Here is a 19,940-nt window from a genome sequence, read left to right as displayed (position 1 = left end):
CAAGCCCATTCCTCACAAGTGTATGTCCAACCTGCTCATAAATATCTCCAGAGATGGAGATTCCACAATCCCCTTAGGCAACTTATTCCAGAGTTTAACCACCCTGACAGGCAGGATGTTGATCCTAATGTCCAACCTCAACCTCCCTTGTTGTAGTTTTCACAGTGGAGACAGGGTTCTCCAGGGATATGTACCGGGAGCAATGCTGTTCAATGTGTTGATAAATGCTCTTGAGAGAGGTATAAATACTGTGGTGGCAATATTTGTAGATAATACGAAATTACACAGTGCAGGTTGTACCTCTCTTAACCGGGACTCCCTGGTCTGGCAACAACCGTGGTCTGGCATGGACCATGTATGTTCCTGGACCACAGATCCCAGGAAGAGAGAGATCTGGTGGCAGGGCAGGAGTGCTGTAAGGAGCCCAGAGAGCCGGGGGGGGGGGGGCAGAGAATGGACGGCATGATGGGGAGTTCTGGTCCTAATGGCCAGGGGGCTGTAGCTTGGCCACAGCCATGAACCTCCAACCCCCGTAGCAGCCAGGGAACTCTGGCCTCGTCCCCTGCTGCAGGTTTCTGGCTGCATTCTGGCTCCAGGGGACTCCAGCGACAGCCAGGGTGCTGTAGCTCGGGTCGTGGAGCTCCAGTCCTGTCCCTCAGCAGAGCTCTGGCCCCAGGTGTGGAGCTAAGCGAATGTGGAGCTGTCCCCAGCTGTGCAGCCCTGGCCATGGTGCTCCAGCCCCAGCAATAGTGGGGTTGGGGACAGCCCCTGGGTGCTGAGGCAGCAGGAGGGAACAGGCTGGAGCCTAGCCTAGTGGCAGCACTGCCATGAGGGGAATTACCTTCCCTGGTCTGCCAAATCCCCTCGTTCGGGACCAGTCAGGTCCCGAGTGCACCGAACCAGAGAGGTCCAGCCTGTATAGTTAAGTCCTAAGCAGACTGTGAAGAGCTACAAAAGGATCTCACAAAACTGGGACACTGGACAACAGAAGGACAGATTCAGTTCAGTGTTGACTGATGCAAAGTAATGCGTATTGCAAAAACACAATTCCAAGTCTATACAAAATTGATGGGGTCTAAATTAGCTGGTACCACTCCAGAAAGATCTTGGTGTCGTTATGGATAGTAGAGATGTAAGTGACTACTTGATTACCAGATAAGCCTAAGCTTGAGTCACTGCTTGACTACTCGCCTCCTCCCCGCCTTGCTGCCTCTGTAAGGAGCTGGTGATGGCAGGGCCAGCTTAAAAGCCCGCTGGGCTCTTATTACACTTCAAATGCAGAGCTTGTATTGCTGCTGCTTCTTTATAACTATGACTCCCCGCCCCAGCAGCCTGTTATATAATACAGGAAGTTAAAGCTTTTATATCCGTTCCCCTCTCTATTCTAGCTCTAACTCACGTCCTCCTAGATCAGTGGTCCCCAACCCTTTGGGGCTGCTGGGCGCCTGGGGGCGGGGCCACTCACATGCTGGGCACCTGGGGGCGGGGCCACACCTGTGCCCGGGGGCAGGGCTGCACATGTGCCTGGGGGCGGGACCACCCATATGCCGCGCACCTGGTGCCGGTGGCACCAATGCGCCACACTCCCAGGGCTGGCGCCACTCCTGTGCCATGCGCCCGGGGTGGGGCCGCCCATACGCCACGTGCCCAAGGCCGGCACAGCCCATGTGCCACGCACCCAGGGGCGGGGCCATCCATGTGCTGTGCGCCTGGGTTGGTGCCATCCATATGCCGCATGGCTGGGGCTGGCACAGCCTTTGCGCTGTGCACCTGGGGGCAGCGCCGCCCATGTACTGCACGCCCAGGGCTGGCGCTGCCCATTCCCCGCGTGCCCTGGGGCAGGGCCACATGTGCTGCGCCCCCGGGGCCGGCACCGCCCTTATGCCGAGCGCCATCGGGCTGGCACCGTCCATGCGCCGTGCACCTGGGGGCAGGGCCGGCCCCGATCACTCAGCGGGCGGATAGAAATGGCCCGGTGGGCGCCATGGCGCCCGTGGGCACAGTGTTGGGGACCACTGTCCTAGATAGTGTCAGTCTGGGCTCTCTCAAAGTCTGTCAGCCCTGGCATGGATCGGCTACAATACTTGTTGTATCTGGACATATGCGAAATAGTTAAATGGGCCCAAGCGATACATTTGGGGGCACCAAAAAGTTCCTTCTTTTGTGATGGTCATCACATTAGATCTCTTGGTCTTTTCCTTAAGTCTTGTTCATCAGCTTCTGATACAGCGTTTCTCCAGCTGAGGATCCGTTTGTACATGTATTTTGATACATTTTCACATGCTGCATTACTAATTTTTCCTGCAATCCACATTCAACACATTATTCATTGAATTGTGTATAACCTGTACATTATTCATGTGCAAGAATTAATCACCTAATGTCTATACTTTTCTTGCTGAATGTGCAGTTTTAGGGTCATAGTGCTCTGTCCCATTTATATCAGTGATCATACATCTTAGTTGAGTGACTTGCCAACAATATTATTTTAAACAAATCAGATTATCTGAAAGAGAAATCAACAAAAAATACCTTCATGCCAGGCAAAGACTTGGTCTGCATATTACCTCATCTAATACTTTCTCAATATCCATAATTAGAATTTATTAAAAATATATCTAACAAAGAATCTTGTTTTATCATTAGCAGTCCTCCATTTCAATGTGAGATCAGTATGTATTTGTCATAATATATTAGCCTCCCCCTTAATCTGTTAAAAGGGGAATTTTAGAAAGCATGCCCTGTAATTCTTTAGTCTGATATCAATATTTCTAATCTTCTGTAAACATAAATTTGTCTTTTTTTAAAAAAATTTTTTACTCAAAGTCCAAAAACTTTGCACTTTGGGAGAGCCAACTCTCAGTGTTTTTCCCGTTAAAACCTCTGGTGTTTAGGCCTTGGTTTTTAGTCAGATTTAACAGCAGTCTAATACTAAGCAGTAGACAGCTTTTACTTGTTCTTTTAGTTATTTCGGGCACTGCATTTGTGTCTTTTCAATGTTTTCTCCAGGAGCTGGAAGATGCGATTCAACCAGACACAAGCTTGGTGTCCATAATGACGGTGAACAATGAAATAGGAGTAAAGCAGCCAGTTCGTGACATTGGTAAGTAGTCCCTGTCTTCCAGCAGCCTAGGATACATTACTCTGACTTGAATGATGTTCTCTGCCTAATTATGTTTCTACACACAGGCTCTAGAGCCAAGTGCTGGTGATTAGCATGTGTAGTCAAATGATTATCTACACAGGTGGTTCGTTTAATGTTCAGAAGGCCAAATTTAGCCAATTTTATTGCTAAAACAAAGTGCAGTACAGAAGAGAGAGAGTTACTACATTACCCATCGTTCTGGGGGGCTGTTTCTCACAACATGCCAAATGACCTTATACAGAAGCAATGAGGAGTCCTGTGGCACCTTAGAGACTAATAGATTTAATAGGGCGTAAGTTTTTGTGGGTAAAATTCTCTTCATCAGATGAATTGGAGTAAGGTTTACAGAGGCAGGGGTGTGTATAAGGAAAACAAAAGAGGCTACTTGTAAATGAGGCTAATCAAGTCAGGGTGCAAGTGGCTTATTCACAGCAATTGAGGTGGAGATGTGGCTATTAAGGATGTGAAAGCATAACTGTTTACACCCAGGCTCGTTATTTAACGAGCATGGTTAGACACCTCCTACCTTCCCCATCACCCCATGCTACTGCCTCTGTATCAGTGGCAGCAGGGTGGGGTGGGGGCACGTCCTGACTCCCACGGAGCTACCTTGCTCTCTCGGTATCAGAGGCAGTGAGGGGGGCAGGCAGGAGCTGATCCTCCTGGGGAGCTGACTGCCCCACCCACGTAACCACTGACATTTTTCAGCAATTACATATTTACTTTAATAAATACATTTTAACATCCCCAGTGGATACCAAGAGTGGGAAATTGTCTTTGTAGTACATTAACCAGTTAAGATCCTTATAGTACTGAATACTACACTATTGAATAGAACAGACTGTCAACCCGGCTAGGCACGCTGCAGCGTGGCATGCTGGTTAACCATTACACCCATCGTTTAACCGGTTAACATTTTAAATCCCCTATAAATGGGATTTTACATCCCTAATGCAAAATAAGACCTAGAAGTAAGTCAGCTGCAGATCAAATGAGAGTTTGCAATGATCTGGCAGGGAAAGAAGTTCACTGGGCCCGGTGAGAGACCCATTATGCCATAAGGTGGTCATGGTTTCTCTCTGAATGTGATACAGCTACCGTTGGAACATCGCTCACTTGTGGGCACCAGAAAGTTACTGTCAATCTAGAGAAAGTTCACTGAAGAATAACCACTGTGAGATGGGAACTGCAGGAACTGTGTTTTGAGGAAAGATTAAAATCCAAGTTTTTGCAAATTTAGTTAAGTGACAGCACAGTGGGGAATAGATCATAAGCATACTTGATGAGTCTGACAGCAAGGAAGGAGAGGAATTATATTAGCCTGATACTTGGGATGTTATTAGATCAAAGAGAATTAAGATGTGGAAAATCAAGGTGGTCTACTGGGAGAATTTCCAAATTCCAGATCTGGCAGATTGTAAGTAGACTTTGCCAAGGGAAGTGATTGAAACCCCCATCGCTTCAAACTCAGCCATGCAATGAGAGATGGGTGGTGGTCCCATAGAGCCAGTCCGTCACTTGTCAAGGTGACTTTGTTGCCAAAGTTCATCACCTAATAAACCATCTTGTTAGTCTTTAAAGTGCTACATGACTGCTTTCTTTGTTTTGCCTCCTACGTCTTTGATAAGAAACTGGCACGTAGCTCTTCTGTTGCACTAATTGCAATTGAGATGCTGAGCATTACTAAGCATGGATGATAGCAGCCTGGAATAGCTCCAGACCAGTGACTAACAAATTTAAAGAGCTACATTTCTTCTTCCTTTCCCCTACCAAACTGCTCCACTCCTTGCAAGATGAATAACATGCTGTCTTGTGTCTTGCTATTGTGGTGGTCTTCTCCCAGGTCAGATCTGCAGCTCCCGTAAGGTTTTCTTCCACACGGATGCTGCACAGGCAGTTGGCAAAATCCCCATGGATGTCAATGATATGAAAATTGACCTAATGAGCATCAGTGGCCATAAAATCTATGGTCCCAAAGGTACTTTGTTTTTGGATTTGTTTGTTTTTCTAAGGGATTCATTTTTTCCAGGCTTGTCTCAAGGTCACTTTGTTTCAGCAGGGATTCTATGAAATGTTGAGAGAAATGCTTAAACCTTCATTTTCTTCTTGAATGAATAGAGCTTTTCAGTGATCGTTGAACCAGACCTAGCATACTTGGATTATGTATTCTACTTTTGTCCTTTTTTTCAAATGCAAAAAAGGCAAAATTGTTCAAGGGCCCTATGGCTAAGCATGGAGTCTCTCGACAGAGCAGGAGTGAGCTAAGGCCTGTCTGTCTCCTTTCTGCCCAGCCTTGCTCCATGATTCGTATTCGTTCAAATGCTTCTGGCCCCTCATGCAAATAGGAAGAAATGGTAGGCTGGCTGAATATATGGGGAAACAGTGGAATTAATGCAGGGCCCAAAGTAAAAGAAAGCAAAAGCCATTTTCTCCAACCCCCTTGCTCTAGTGATTAGAGCCTTACTTTCACAGTAGAAAGTGAATTGCTTTCTGACTGACAGCAGTGTGAGGAAGAGCCATTCGGGCTGTGCTGCCACACCTGCAGAGGGCATCTCTATTGGGAATGCCCGCCATCAAGCATGTGGACAGACTGAAGGCTCGGGTAGTGTTAGCTGCTCACGTTGCAATACCACACGGGGCACAAGTCCAGGCAGGGCTGTGTTGTCGTCTGAAAGCTCTAGGATAACAGGAGTCCTTTGCCCCTGCCCCTACACCCAGTCCTCTACACCAGTCCTCTACACCAGACCAGAATTTTCAGTGTCACAGTGGAGGAGTAGGGGGCAACTATGCAGTCTGTGGCTGGAGAAAAGGGGTGGCTTTCCCTTCAGAATGCCACATCTCTCCGGACACTGGCTGAGTGACTGCCCCTGCTCCTCAGGCAAGCATCCGTGCTGCTCACTGCCATCGGCACCTCTTGCCTGCTCCCCTGACGCTGCAGCTGAGTTTTTGTTCAAACATGACTGAAGTGGAGGCCGGACAAGTTCCTTCAATAGCAAGAGAGAACCAAGCAGATTGCAGGTGTGTTACTGCCGCCATGTGTTGGTGGCAATATTTGGTGTCATGGAAATACCATGGTGGGACATGTGCTAGTCTCCTCTGTGTGAAACTAGAAGCTTATTCAATGAGAGGAGGATGGATTGAGGTGCAAAAGTCTCTCTCGAAACTGTCCTGTCTAATTAGCTTCTTGTAGCTCCATTAATTAAAGACTGAAACGGGGAGAACCTCTGGGAAGACTCCTGGCCTACAGAGTCAAGGGGAGTTCTGCCTCTAGGGCTACAGGGGACTGGATAATGGAGCTAAGGAAGTACGACTATCTACATACACAAACCACCCTAGCAAGACCACTTTTGGGGGGGAAGTAGCCCAAGCAGACTGTGTTTTCAATAGCATGGGCCACAAAAATACTTCCAGCTGACTGTACATGGCAGTAATGTTCCAAAGAAGGGGAATAATTCGGGTCGTATTGGGTGTTGTGCTGTGAGCACGCTGAAACTTATGTTGCCAGAACCAGTGGGTGAGAGGTTGAGGCCTCTCCTTCCACTCAGAACCATGCAGGAGGGGAAAGTAGTGGGGCGAGTGGTAGCAGCTTCCAGGGACACTGGTTTTGGGAAAATTCTGAGTTCATGCTTCTTTTTCGAGTGAGATCCCTGTGAGTGCTCCATTGTTGGAGTCGGGTCATCCTGGAGCCGCAGATCGGAGTTTTCATGAGCAGTGGTCAGCCGGACCGTGCATGTGCAGCAGGCGTTTTGCACCATTCGCGCTCTTTTCATAGAATCATAGAGCTGGAAGAGACCTTAGAAGGCCATCAGGTCCAGCCCCCTGCCCAAGGCAGGACCAATCCCAATTAAATCAACCCAGCCAGGACTTTGTCAAGCCGGGACTTTTGATCTCTTGCACGGTCCAGCTCCCGCCAGTTCCTTCTTCACCGCCCATGGTTGCAGATGGAGCGAGCCTTCTCTCCTCAGACAACCTGTCAGGAGTTGAACAGAAGTGTATTTAGTGTTAGTTAGTTTTAGATCTAGTTTGAATTCTTATAGTTAATAGTTACAGTTAGTTCACCATTTAAAAAAAAAAAACAACCCAATTCATTAGTTATATAAGTAGATATGACAGGATCTCCAGGCTTTAAGAAGTGAGCCACGTGCCGAGATATGATGCCTGCATTGGATAGCTATAACGATTGTATTAAGGGCGTCGGTGAGGCACATGTCCCTCAAAAATGCGTCCACTGCGTCAAACTCACTGTGAGGACACGTAAGGACCAAGAAATGTGGCTAAAAATGTTTTTATTTAACAAAGAGCTACAGCCCGTGGAGCTTTCTCAGTCAGTCTCCACTCCGTGATCTCCCAGGGCTGAGAAAAGGAAAGCTATCTCTCCACAGTCAGCTCTAACTTGGAAAAGAGCTTCAGCAGCCCGTTCTTTACTGTCACTCCGAGTGTGGGAGACAAGCCGGGCATATCGGATCCTGCGACATCCAAGCATAAGACGCTCTCAGAACCAAAACCCTGACAAAAAACTGCATTGGTACCATCAACGGCCTCAGTGGCCCACTGATTGGCATCGCCAACAACTGCACCGGTCATCCTGGTACCAGCAACGTTGGCACCCTCCAGACTGACAGTGTCCATACACATGCCATTGACCTCGGTGCATACATCCACACGGGCAGCACTGACACCATATTCACCATCCAGCTCTTCGATGCCGAAGAAAGCATCTTACAAATCTGATGCGATGAGGCAAACGAGTCCAGAACCGTTGACTTTCTCCCTGGCATCGTCCTCTGCTCCGCTTTCTCCTTATTACCCTCGCCTCACAAGGGAAAAAAGAATTCAGACCCCACAGGACCAAACTACACATTATACCTCCAGATATCATGCATCACCATCACCTTACTCAAGATACATCGCTCATTCACCTCCCCCTTCTTCAACTGGTTCTCCACATTCACCGCGTTCTCCACGCCTTCTGGTACATCATCACAGACACTACAGAACTGGACTATCATCCAGATATGCCTCTTCAATGCGGTCTTACCATAGATGACACAGCCCAACAATCTACCGCTATCATTCCTGACATGCCTCAACCCATCATCATCATTATCATTCTGATTATGGTTGTCCTTGTTGCCCCTGTCATCCTGTGCCCCATCTGTTCTCATGCCCCATCCATTTCTCCCCAACCTTCACATGGTCAGCAACTAACAATTACCCCTTCCAATGCTCCCTCTATAGGTCATCAGTTGTCGGAAGTGGAGGAGCACCCACCAGATGTTTCACCAACCGATCAGCTGGTGTCATCTCCTGATGAAGTTGTTATACCTGGTGACCAATCTCCTCTTGATGATCTCAAACAGTTTCAGGAGCTTTCTAAGAGGGTGGCTGCATCCCAAGACATCCAATTAACTGAGCTGCCAGAGAAACAATACCAGCTTCTCAAGAATCTGCAGCTGTCACAACGGGAAAGAATTGCAATTCCTATAGATGAACCTATTATGGAAGCTGCTGATAAAATCTGGCAGACTCCAGCTTCAGCGCCACCACCTAATAAGAGAGCTTGATAAAAGATACTTTGTTCCTCCAAAGGGAATCAACTTCTTATTCTCTCAATCTCAATCAAATCCATTAATTGTTGATGCTGCTCAACATAGAGCTAAACTCCCGCAATATAAGAACACTTCTGAGGGAGACAAGGAGCATATGGGCTTGTTTTGCAGAAAGCTTTACTCTTCCACCTTACTGTTGCGTATAGCCAACTATGCAGCGCTGTTGTCCAGTCATAACTTCAACAACTACACAAAGCTTATCACCCTCATTGAGCACCTGCCGGACTCCAAGAGACCCATATTGAAGTCTATTGTTCAGGAGGGTTACACCTTCTCTAGGACAGCTCTCCAAATAATCCTGGATATAGCTGTTACAGCAGCCAGAGCTAAGGTGACATTGGTGGTTACGAGGAGAGTCTCCTGGCTACAATCTGCTGGAGTCCCTTGTGAGCTACAGTCGAAAGTTGAAGATTTACCTTTCGATAAACAAAAATTATTTGCTGAAAAGATAGAGGATATCTTGCATTCCAGCAAGGACTCCAGAACAACTTTGCGCACAGTTGGCATGTACACTCCCCCATATTACCCATAACAAAAGCACCGGGAGTTCTTGTACTCCAGATATCAGCAATGTGGTTTTGATTATTCAAAAAAAAGCAGTGCCCTGAGAGGAGACACCCACAGAATGCTCGTAATACCAGTAACCAGACTAATAAGCCGCAAGTTTGACCTGTTGGTCGAGGGACTGCAGAATCTCCCCATCTCACAATATTGAACACATTCTGCCCTGGCATTTCACAACCATCTAAGGCAGTGGTTCTCAACTCATTTCAGTCCACAGACCACCAGAATTTTCGTGGACCACCTCCTGTTTGAGACATGATAAAAAAGAGCAGACAATGAACATTTTGGTTTGAAATTTATTTCTTACTAACATTTTTGGATTCTCTTCTCGTTGAAAAGCTTTTCATTTTCTGGAGTAGTACTTGATAATGCACCACGAATATTGCTTTCCACTGCAAACTGCTTCCTCTGGACTTAACGTGTAACCGACATGAAAATTCAGTCTCACATATATAAGTTGATGCAAATGGCAAAAGAAATCTGACTGCATGTGCTGACAGATTTGGGTAACTCCCGATCACTCTGGCCCAAAATTTCTCTGTGGCAGACTTCTGGTACACGTCTTGAGCCGCAAAATCATTTTTCAGATCCAAGAATTCCTCCTGCAGATCCTCTGGAACACTATTAACATCTGTTGTAAATGGATTCCTGATTGAAGGATAATCCATCCCTTGTCCTGTCCACCTCTGCAAAGTATCATTGGAATTCGTCTCATAGCTTCTGTAAACGATCGAGAATTTGCGTCTGAATGGCTTCCTTTTCCCCAAGCATGGCATCCACATATGGAAATTGAACTAAATTATTGCCTTCAATTTTTACGATCCAGAGTTCCAATTTGTCAAGAAAAGCCTTTATGATGCTTTGGTGAAAGAACAGATTTTCACCTTTGCCTTGCAGCTGAAGATTCCGTTTGTTCAAGATTCCAAAAATATCGACAAGATACGCAAGTTCTAAATTTGACTGCGTCAGCACATTTCGGAATTCCTCTTTCCCTTGAGCCTGGAGAAATAAATCCAACTCCTCTCTCAATTGAAAAACTCTGTTGAGTATGTTCCCTGCTGACAACCACCATACAGAGGGGTAGAACAGCAACACATCAAAGTTGGAACCCATGTCCAGGCGAAATCTTTTGAACAGCCTGGTGTTCAGAGCCGATGATTTGATGTGATTCACCACTTTCACAACCCTTTGAAAACGGTATTCAGTTGATCAGGCAATGTTTTTGATGCCAAAGCTTCCCTATGAATGAAGCAATGAACTCCGGTTACCATTGGATCACACTGTTTCACCAGCGTTTGGAAGCCCGATCATGAGCCCAGCATGGCAGGTGCACCACCAGTGGTGACACCCACAAGATTTACCCAATCCAGACCATATACTTCAGAGAAATTGTTAACAATTTCCATCACATCCTGAGCATTTGTGGTGGTATCAAGAGTCTTAAAAAAAAGAAAATTGTCTTTTAAGTCTGTACCTCTACCATGTATCGTGCGAACACCAATAGCTGAGAGCACAATGCGACATCAGTCGATTCATCCAGTTGTATGGCAAACAATGGAGACTTCTTTATTTCATCCACTACTTGTTCACTAATGTTCTGTGATATCTCATTTATCCGTCTCGATACTGTGTCATTAGAGACAGATATATCATTCAGCTTCCTTGCTGCTTCTTCGCCAAGAACAAGCCACACCATCTCTTTTGCACAGGGGAGCACAAGTTGCTCTACAGTGGTATGGGGCTTCTTGGCCTGTGTAACTTTGTATGCAGCAATGTAGGAAGCGCGCACTGCATTGCTTGTCTTATTGTAGAATGCACTTGTTGAGTCAAGGCGCAAATCTACATAAACAGGACTCGATCTTTCCGCAAATCTGACCGTCTACTCATTTCTACAGCTGAGCGTACTAAGGGGCACCTCTATCGTCAAAACACATCTCAAAGCTCATCGTCTCCTGTATCTCACAGTGCTATACTTTGAGGAATAAACTACTACCTCAGACACTTAGAGCACACTCTACAAGAGTGATGGTGACTTCTACAGCTTTTTTCCATGGGGTTCCTCTCAAGGACATCCGTAGAGTGGCTGTGTGGTTCACCAATGACATTTTTATGAAGCATTATGCAATCTCACAGACTCAGCCAGATGACGCTGTTGTGGCCTCCACAGTCCTATCAACCGCTGTTAAACCATAAATCGGAGGCCCATCTACCTAATATACTTGAGTACTGCTACACATTCACCAACAGTGGAGCACCCACGGGGACATGACTTGAAGAAGAAGAGAAAGTTACTCAAGTTGGTGCAGTAACGATGGTACTTCGAGATGTGTGTCCCTGTAGGTGCTCCACTACCCGCCCTCCTCCCCGCTTTGGATTATTTCTTCTTATATTTTCCAGATACTGGGTGGACTCGAGGAAATGGCGGGAGCTAGAGAGCTCAAAAGAGCGGGAACAGTGTGAAGGTGAGGCATGCGTGGTGCAGCTGACCGCTGCTCATTGTGACCCTAACCCGTCCCCTCTCACGGGCCAGAATGACCCTGAAGCCCTATGCCCGGGGAGAGAGGCAGGCGGTCCCCTTCCCCCAACAGTGCTGTGCATGCGCCGTGGGCCGCGTGTCACGTTTAAAAGCAGCGCCGGCTCAGCTGGCAGGGGGAGGTACACCAGCGCAGGGGAGCAGGCCGAGGGTGGCCGGAGAGGTTGAAACGGGCAGAAATGGCTGGGGCCGCCGGGAGTGGGCAGGGAGCAGCTGGAGACGGCGGGAGGCGCCGGAGCAGGGGCAAAAGCGGCCGGGGACATCGGAGCAGGGACGGAGGCCGCCAGGGACGCCGGGGCCAAGAAAGCAGTCGCCCGTGTGGCCGCGCCGAAGGTTCTAGCCCCAGGCCGTGAACAACCCTTACGACAGACTCTTCAGACCCATGAGGGACGTGGCCAATGGAGGAGCATTTGAGAACCATTGCGAGTAGTCCCAGGATGAGAGGGGCGGTGAGTAACCTGCATTTGGGGCTCGCCACTGGAGCGAGGCCAGTGAGGCCTCACCTCAAGGCCCTGGGGCCGGGAGCTCGGTAGTGGGGGCGGGCCTGAGAGCCCCCCCCCCACACCTGAACTGAAACTTTATAAGGACAAGGAAGGGTATCGCAACCCACTCGGAGACTCTTGCAGAGGGACGGATCAGGAACGAAAGGCTTCCCAGTGAGTTTGGATCATTCCCCAAGCCCTAAGGGGGCACACAGCTTGTGGGGGAAGTAGACTACCCTACTTCAGGCGTGCCTTGCATAGGTACACGCCTATCCCCTGAAACTTTCAAGCCCAGATTAAAAGTAGGGATTGGGGCCCCTGTGCCATTAACATGGGTGCCCCGCTCCCACATATTCTGGGGGGGGGGAGGGGCGTAACACTTATGAAAACTCCGATCTGTGGCACTGGGACGACTTGACCCTAACAGTGGAGCACCCACGGGGATACACATCTCAAAGAACTGTCATTACTGCACCAAAGTACTTCCTTATCCATGGTGCCCCTCCCCCCAACAGGGAGGCAGCTGAGCTGTTCTTGAAGGGAAAGGAGGTGGGCATCCTTTGTAGTAATTACAAAAGTATGTCCTGCACATGCCCAGCTTTTTTGTTTGTTTTCAAGGGATTGGTGCCATCTATATTCGCCGTCGGCCCCGGGTCAGGTTGGAAGCCTTACAAAGTGGGGGAGGCCAGGAGAGAGGCATGCGATCTGGGACTGTGCCTACACCATTAGCCGTTGGCCTTGGAGCAGCATGTGAAGTGGCCCAACAAGAGATGGAGGTACAGGGAGAGCGATTCTGTTTCATGTTTCTATGTTACAGTCCACAACGTGTTCGCTTTCCAGGCTCAATAGTGAGGTTTGCCTGATGTAGATTTCAGTGATCCCCTTTAGCTGTTCCCTGCAGACATTTTTGTGGGATTGAAAGGTGATTGTGAGACTGTTTCTACTTTAGATTGGTTGGAATATATACAAAAAACTCCCACAAAGCTGTTTACTTCTAAATTTCCATACACTTATATATGTGAGCACAGTGTCCCCAGAGAAGTGCAAATGTGCCCCATGCATGAAGATAGATGCCTTACACCGTCGCTGACAGTAAAAGGGGCTCTTTGTTCACAAACCGTTCAGTATTGTATGCTAGAGCAATATAAAGCAGACGTAACTTTGCCCTGTCGTGTGTGTCTAAATTCCATTGCAGGTTGCAGGCACTTAAGAGTCTAAGCCTCTTTTTAACTCAATGGCACTTATGCTCCTATGTCATTGGGTTTCTTTTGAAAACGTTACCTATTGTGTCTGCATTAAAATATGACTCCACTCTAAAATACTCACCCCCCTTTGTTTCATCTTGACCCTTGGAAAAATCCTAGTTGCACTGACAATCAACTAGTACTGGGGGGGGGGAGAGTCTGTCAGCCAGTGTGTGGGTGATAGAAGGTACATCTCTCAAAACTGCTTATACCGAGTTAGTGTACTCTCAAGTGGGTATATGTGTTTGCAGCACCCTTCTGTCTACTTGGCCTGTTTTGGCCTGATCTTACAGTGCATGTAACGTCTGAGTTCCTTACAAATCTAAATAAACACAAGGCTGCCTGTTAGCAGAGCTGAGTTCTATTGCCTTGGTAAGCTGTACTAACAGTGTGGCCCTCTGTTCTGTTCTAGTGCCTAAACCATACAAGCAGGTGTGAATCTACTACAGCCTTTGAAGTAAAGGTTGTGGTTCTCAAACTTGGGCAGGAAAGGCTCATTTTTAGGGTCCATGTTCAGTCCTTGCTCCTGTTGAATCATACAAGTCACACAATTGCCAGTGTGCTTTTCACAAGTGGAGTGTAAAAGTCACTTCCACAGAATCTCTGAATTGCATATCGCCCAAGTGGATTTCTACGCCGGTACAATAGAGTAGCAGGAAATCCTGTCCACAGAACCCATGCCTGCTCGAGCCTGGCAGCCATTAGTCACCTGAGCCCAGTAGTCCCCAGAAGCGCTGTTGGAGGCTACGCACCTGCAGAATTTGTGAGTTCTGCAGAATCTCAGCTCTGGTGGTTCTTCCTAGTTCTACAGAATGTATCAACATCACACACCCAGAATGCTCCTAGGAGACCTGGCTTGCAGTCACCTCTCAATATTCAAACCTGCCCATGCACTACGCAAGCCACCCAAAGTTGGAACAAATGACTGAAAGTGTGGTATGATTTCTCCCTGCTTTTGCCCCTAAGGGGACCGTTTGCCCTTCTCCCATGAGGGGCTTTTCCCCAATAAACTCAGTCTGTCCTCCACTAAATTCAATGGGCTTTTCCTTTGCTGCTGCTGGTGCCCTTCTTTGGCTCACTCCACTTCAAGGATCAGGGACTCAAGACCTGCTTGGACTGATATTTTTACGAGAGGAGGGGGGCATGAAGCAGCCTCCAGTCCTCTGTACTGCCTATGACAAACACAGTAGCTCAGGGCCTGCTTCACTGCTAACACTCCCAGGGGGACATGTCCAGTCTCCACTCTGCTCAGTAAAAAAATAGCTAGCTCCTGGGCCACCTGGTCCCTGACTCCAAGGTCCCTCTGCTGCTTTAAGGGAAAAAATCCACACATGGATGGAAACGATTAGAGAGAACATTGGTCACACATCCCTGTAGTGTCCTCAAGAAGTCTCCCTAGGTTCAGGAAGATAAGCATCTTCTAAAGCCTGTTGTTTTCCTAATGGCTCATTGCCCTCAATGGGCCCTTCCCAGCCAGCCATCTAGACTAAGGCTGTGTCTACATGGGGAAGGTTTGGCGACAAAAGTGCTGTCAATGTGCAAAAGTTGCCAGAAGTGAAAATGGGTCAAACGATTTTTCCAACTCCCATTGTTGACATTTCATGTCCACAATGCTAGCACACTGTCCACAGATAGAGCAAAGCATTGTGGGTAAGCATCCCACATGCAGTGCTGAGCTGACCCCCTGCACTTCTTGGGATTCCCTTGTAGCTCTGTGAGCTCTCTGTGCTGAGGAATGTCAAAGCAACACCACACTCTCTCCAGCCCTCCCCCTGTAGTAGCAGCCTGCTTGCTGCTGTGTTCCTAGTAAGGCAGAAAAGCAGCATTTCAATGATCTGTTCTTTGTTCCCCAAACAGAGTAGCTTACTCAGCTGTCAGATACTTTCTGGAGCTTTGAAAAGGGAGGGGCGCATGCCTGCAGGGTAGCAGAGACTACAAAACACTGAGTACAGCCATCAGAGCAGGGATTGTGGGATACTGGCAGAAGCCAGTTCTCGCCATAAACAGAAGAGTCCACACTGGATCTGTCGACAATAAAGAGGGAGAAATCTCTTGTGGGGCTGGAAATTTTTGTTGCCCAAACTGGGTTGTTTTTCCTGACAGTCACATTGCAGTGTAAACACACTCACTGTTTTGTCACCAAAAGTCAGGTTTTGGCTGCTGGATAGGTCATGTGAAAACCTGGGAAAGGTAGTGATTTACTGAAGTAGTTATCCTATTAGTGTGCAGGTACCAGTTTTACCAACTCAGAGTTTTTAAAAAGGGTACCAGAAGTGAGGCTTTTTAAAAAGCTGTCGTCCTGCCACCTCTGAGCACTGACATTCATGTCCAAGCTGGTAATTCAGTGTGGTTGGTAAAACAGGAAGTGTTGACTCTCTTCAGCCATTTATGAACCTGGTTTCTCTCTCTCTTTTGTTAGTATGATTACAAGAGAATCTCTGTATTAGCAGACCGGCTAGTTACAGAAATAATGACTGAAATTCCAGATGTGGTTATGAATGGAGACCCAGAGCATCACTATCCAGGTATTAGCAGAATGTCTAATTTCCCTGGTTACAGAATCTGCCCCTTTCCACAAACTCCGCATTTCCTTTTTTTTTTTTTAATAAAAGCTTTTAACCCTTCCAGTTGAGATGAAAATGTTCTAGAAGGTACCTCCATGTGAACCAAGTGCTGACTTCTTGAGACTGCAGGCAGCCTCTCATGCTGCATGTCTGAGAGCTATGAATTGTCCCACGCATCTCCATGCTATGCTGATCTTCAACCCCATAACACTATAATACCACCTTGAAAGCAGAGGTTAACCCTTCCCTTGCTGCTCACTGTAATGGAAGCATCTGGCTAGTTGTGTTGATGCAATGGTGGCTATGTGGGAGGGGTGACAGGTTGCTTTGTGATTGCTTAGGGAGGCCATGTGCCCATTCTGTGTGTCAGGCTTTTGTCCACATGCTCAGGTTTGTCTAATCGCCATAGGTGGGGTCAAGAAGGAATCTGTCCCATTCAGACTCACAATGATTTGGGTTTTTTTCACTTTCCTTGGGTGAAAAAAGGGCAACAAATATGATGGGTTTGGAATGGGTGCCATAGGAAGAGATTAAAGACTTGGACTTTTCAGCTTAGAAAAGGGGAAATTAAGGGGTGATATGGTAGAGGTCTATAAAATCATGACTGGTGAAGAAAAAGTGAATAAGGAAAAGTTATTTACTTGTTCCCACAATATAAGAACTAGGGGTCGTCAAATGAAATGAAGGTTTAAAACAGGTTTAAAACAAACAAAAGGAAGTTTTTCTTCACTCAGTGCACAGTCAACCTGTGGAATTCCTTGCCAGAGGATGTGGTAAAGAGTAGGACTGTAACAGGGTTCAAAAAAAGAGCTAGCTAGATTCATGGAGGTTAGATCCATCAATGGCTATTGGCCAGGATGGGTAGAAATAGTGTCACTAGCCTCTGTTTCTTTGGAGGTGGGTGACAGGGAGGGATCACATGAGGATTACCTGTTGTGTTCCCTTCCTCTGGGGCATGTGGTATTGGCCACTGTCAGCAGACAGGATACTGGGCTAGATGGACATTTGGTCTGACCCAGGATGGCCGTTCTTATGTTCTTATCTCACTTGCCAGGGTTATCTGAGTACAGTAAAACTCCATTGGTCTGGCATCCAATGCTCCGGCACTCCTGATGGTCCCACACCATCAGGAACACAGAAGTGCTCTCGCTGCTGGACAATTGGAGCTGCTCTGCCCCAGGTATCCCCAATTCAGCCGCTGCTGAAATTGACCAGCGGCTGATTCCAGGAAGCCCTGGGGCAGAGCAGCTGGGGCGCTGCTGGGTTTGTCTCGCAGCGCCGAAGGGCAGCGCTACCGGACCAACCCGGCAGCAACCCAGCTGCTCTGCCCCAGGCATCCCCGATTCAGCTGACCAGCAGCGGCTGAATCGGGGACGCCTGGGGCAGAGCTGGACTATCGGAAGGGGGGGCTATGAGGGGCCTGGGGTGGCATCCCCCACCCTACCCCAGACCCCTCATAGCCCCCCCTTCCGATAGTCCGGCATAGCTGATAATCCGGCACCCCCTGGGTCCTAAAGGTGCCAGATTATCTGACGTTTACTGTACTCATTTAAAGCCTGCCATTGTGGGCGTCTCGGGCACTGGGGCACCTCTGTCCCTTCTCTTTCCAGTTTGTGGCACGTAGAAATCTAGGCCTCTGGGGTGGGCATGCTTGGGTCTGTTTGGCTGTTGGCTTCAGTGTGGGGGTGCTGGTGGCCTGCCTGTGATATAGAAGAGGCCAGGCTACCTTAGGTGATACCTCTGGCCTAGCTAGAAGTCTTTTTGCCCTGATGCTTTTATGGAAGCATTCTGGGTTCTCTTGTACCAGCTCTCCTGTGCAGTTACGCTTCGGCAGGACACAACCCTGCAACTGTTTGGAAATTTGGGGGCAAAGCTGAAGTCTCTTGTGGATTTAGTACCACAATGAATAATGGGGGCAGAGACTTAATTATTTAGTTGTTAATTCAGTAAAACCTCCTGGGTTAATGTAAAACCAGTCAGCACACTTTAGGAATTATGGGGTTTAGTTCCAGTGAGCTGCAGAGTTTTTGGCCTGCTTCCCTTTGGTCTATGGTCTGAGTCCTGGAACAGGTGAAATGACTGAAATAGGGATTAGGACAGTCACTGGGCAGGGGCCAGGGGAGAGAAATCCTACATCTGCAGGACTCTGCAGCCTACAGACCCTCTGTCCCCTGCCTGACCCATCTTGAACCTAAGTCTGAATGCAGGAAACTCAGTGGAATTTGGCTCCGTGTGTCCCCTAGCCCCCCCAGGATGTGGGAAAGGATTTTCTTCAGAGTTCAGGTGACCCTTTTTTGTTTTAACTATGCAGGCTGCGTCAACTTATCTTTTGCGTATGTGGAAGGAGAGAGTCTGCTAATGGCCCTGAAAGACGTGGCTCTGTCTTCAGGAAGGTGAGTGTGGATAATCTGGGGCAGAATGCTAAACATTCTTGCAAGGGAATTGCACGCTTTGGAGCAGGCACCTCTATGCCCTTTGTTTGCTCTGTAAGTCTGAAGTGCAGCTGTTCTCTGATATGGGATGCTCTGAAAATGGCCCATTGGGTCAGGATGTGAGAGCTGTTCAGCTTACAATATTCTTGCCAGCAAGTTAAGGGAATGGGGATTGGATAAATGGACGGTCAGGTGGATAGAAAGCTGGCTAGAAGGCTGGGCCCAGCTGGTAGTGATCAACGGCTCGATGTCAGGCTGGTGGTCGGTTTCTAGCGGAGTGCCCCAAGGTTCAGTTCTAGGACCGGTTTTGTTCAATATCTTTATTAACGATCTGAATGAGGGGATGGATTGCACCCTCAGCAAGTTCACAGATGACACTAAGATGGGGGAGAGGTAGATACACTGGAGGGCAGGGACAGGGTCCAGAGTGACCTAGACAGATTGGAGGATTGGGCCACAAGAAATCTGATGAGGTTCCACAAGGACAAGTGCAGAGTCCTGCACTTGGGAGGGAAGAATCCCAAGCATTGTTACAGGCTGGGGACCAACCAGCTAAGTAGCAGTTCTGCAGAAAAGAACCTGGGGGTTACAGTGGATGAGAAGCTGGATATGAGTCAACAGTGGGCTCTTGTAGCCAAGATGGCTAATGGCATATTAGGATGCATTAAGAGGAGCATTGCCAGCAGATCCAGAGATGTCATTATTCCCCTTTATTCAGCTCTGGTGAGGCCACATCTGGAGTATTGTGTCCAGTTCTGGGCCCCCCACTACAAAAAGGATGTGGACGCATTGGAGAGGGTTCAGCGGAGGGCAACCAAAATGATTAGGGGGCTGCAGCATGTGACCTATGAGGAGAGGCTGAGGGAGTCGGGTCTGTTTAGTCTGCAGAAGGGAAGAGTGAGGTGGGATTTGAGAGCAGCCTTCAGCTTCCTGAAGGGAGGTTCCAAAGAGGATGGAGAGAGGCTGTTCTCAGTGGTGACAGATGGCAGAACAAGGAGCAATGGTCTCAAGTTGTGGTGGGAGAGGTCCAGGTTGGATATTAGGAAAAACTATTTCACTAGGAGGGTGGTGAAGCACTGGAATGGGTTACTAGGGAAGTAGTGGAGTCTCCATCCCTAGAGGTGCTTAAGTCTCAGCTTGACAAGGCCCTGGCCGGGTTGATTTAGTTGGGATTGGTCCTGCCTAGATCAGGGGGCTGGACTGGATGACCTTCTGAGGTCTCTTCCAGCTCTATGATTCTATGAACTGCAAGGGGCACTTCTTGGTGGTGCTGCAGACACAGGTGGATCACATGGGCTGTTTCACCAACATCCGTGTAAGATGGTCAGGAAAGGCTCATGACCAGCACATCCTTCAGTCTCTTCGAA

At 48.1% G+C, this 19,940-nt stretch overlaps 1 protein-coding gene and 1 long non-coding RNA gene across 3 annotated transcripts in view; one reads left to right on the top strand and one right to left on the bottom strand.

Annotated features, from left to right (window-relative positions):
- NFS1 (NFS1 cysteine desulfurase) overlaps positions 1-19,940 on the top strand; it is a 35,697-nt gene that overhangs the window by 10,949 nt on the left and 4,808 nt on the right. For both annotated transcript variants that reach the window (XM_075901471.1, XM_075901470.1), the window contains exons 6-10: positions 3,010-3,103; positions 4,989-5,123; positions 12,952-13,109; positions 15,997-16,102; positions 18,453-18,534. In XM_075901471.1, coding sequence (XP_075757586.1) covers positions 3,010-3,103; positions 4,989-5,123; positions 12,952-13,109; positions 15,997-16,102; positions 18,453-18,534 — 575 coding nt within the window. The remainder of the gene's footprint in view (positions 1-3,009; positions 3,104-4,988; positions 5,124-12,951; positions 13,110-15,996; positions 16,103-18,452; positions 18,535-19,940) is intronic.
- Positions 3,254-19,940, bottom strand: part of LOC102455479 (uncharacterized) — a 33,372-nt gene continuing 16,685 nt past the window's right edge. The window contains exon 4 of the long non-coding RNA XR_012896576.1: positions 3,254-7,115. This is a non-coding gene — a long non-coding RNA (uncharacterized LOC102455479). The remainder of the gene's footprint in view (positions 7,116-19,940) is intronic.

Source organism: Pelodiscus sinensis, chromosome 18 (genome assembly GCF_049634645.1).
Source record: "Pelodiscus sinensis isolate JC-2024 chromosome 18, ASM4963464v1, whole genome shotgun sequence".
Lineage (NCBI taxonomy): Eukaryota > Metazoa > Chordata > Testudines > Trionychidae > Pelodiscus > Pelodiscus sinensis.
Note: the sequence above shows the minus strand (reverse complement) of the source record. Positions and strands in the feature narration are given on the sequence as shown.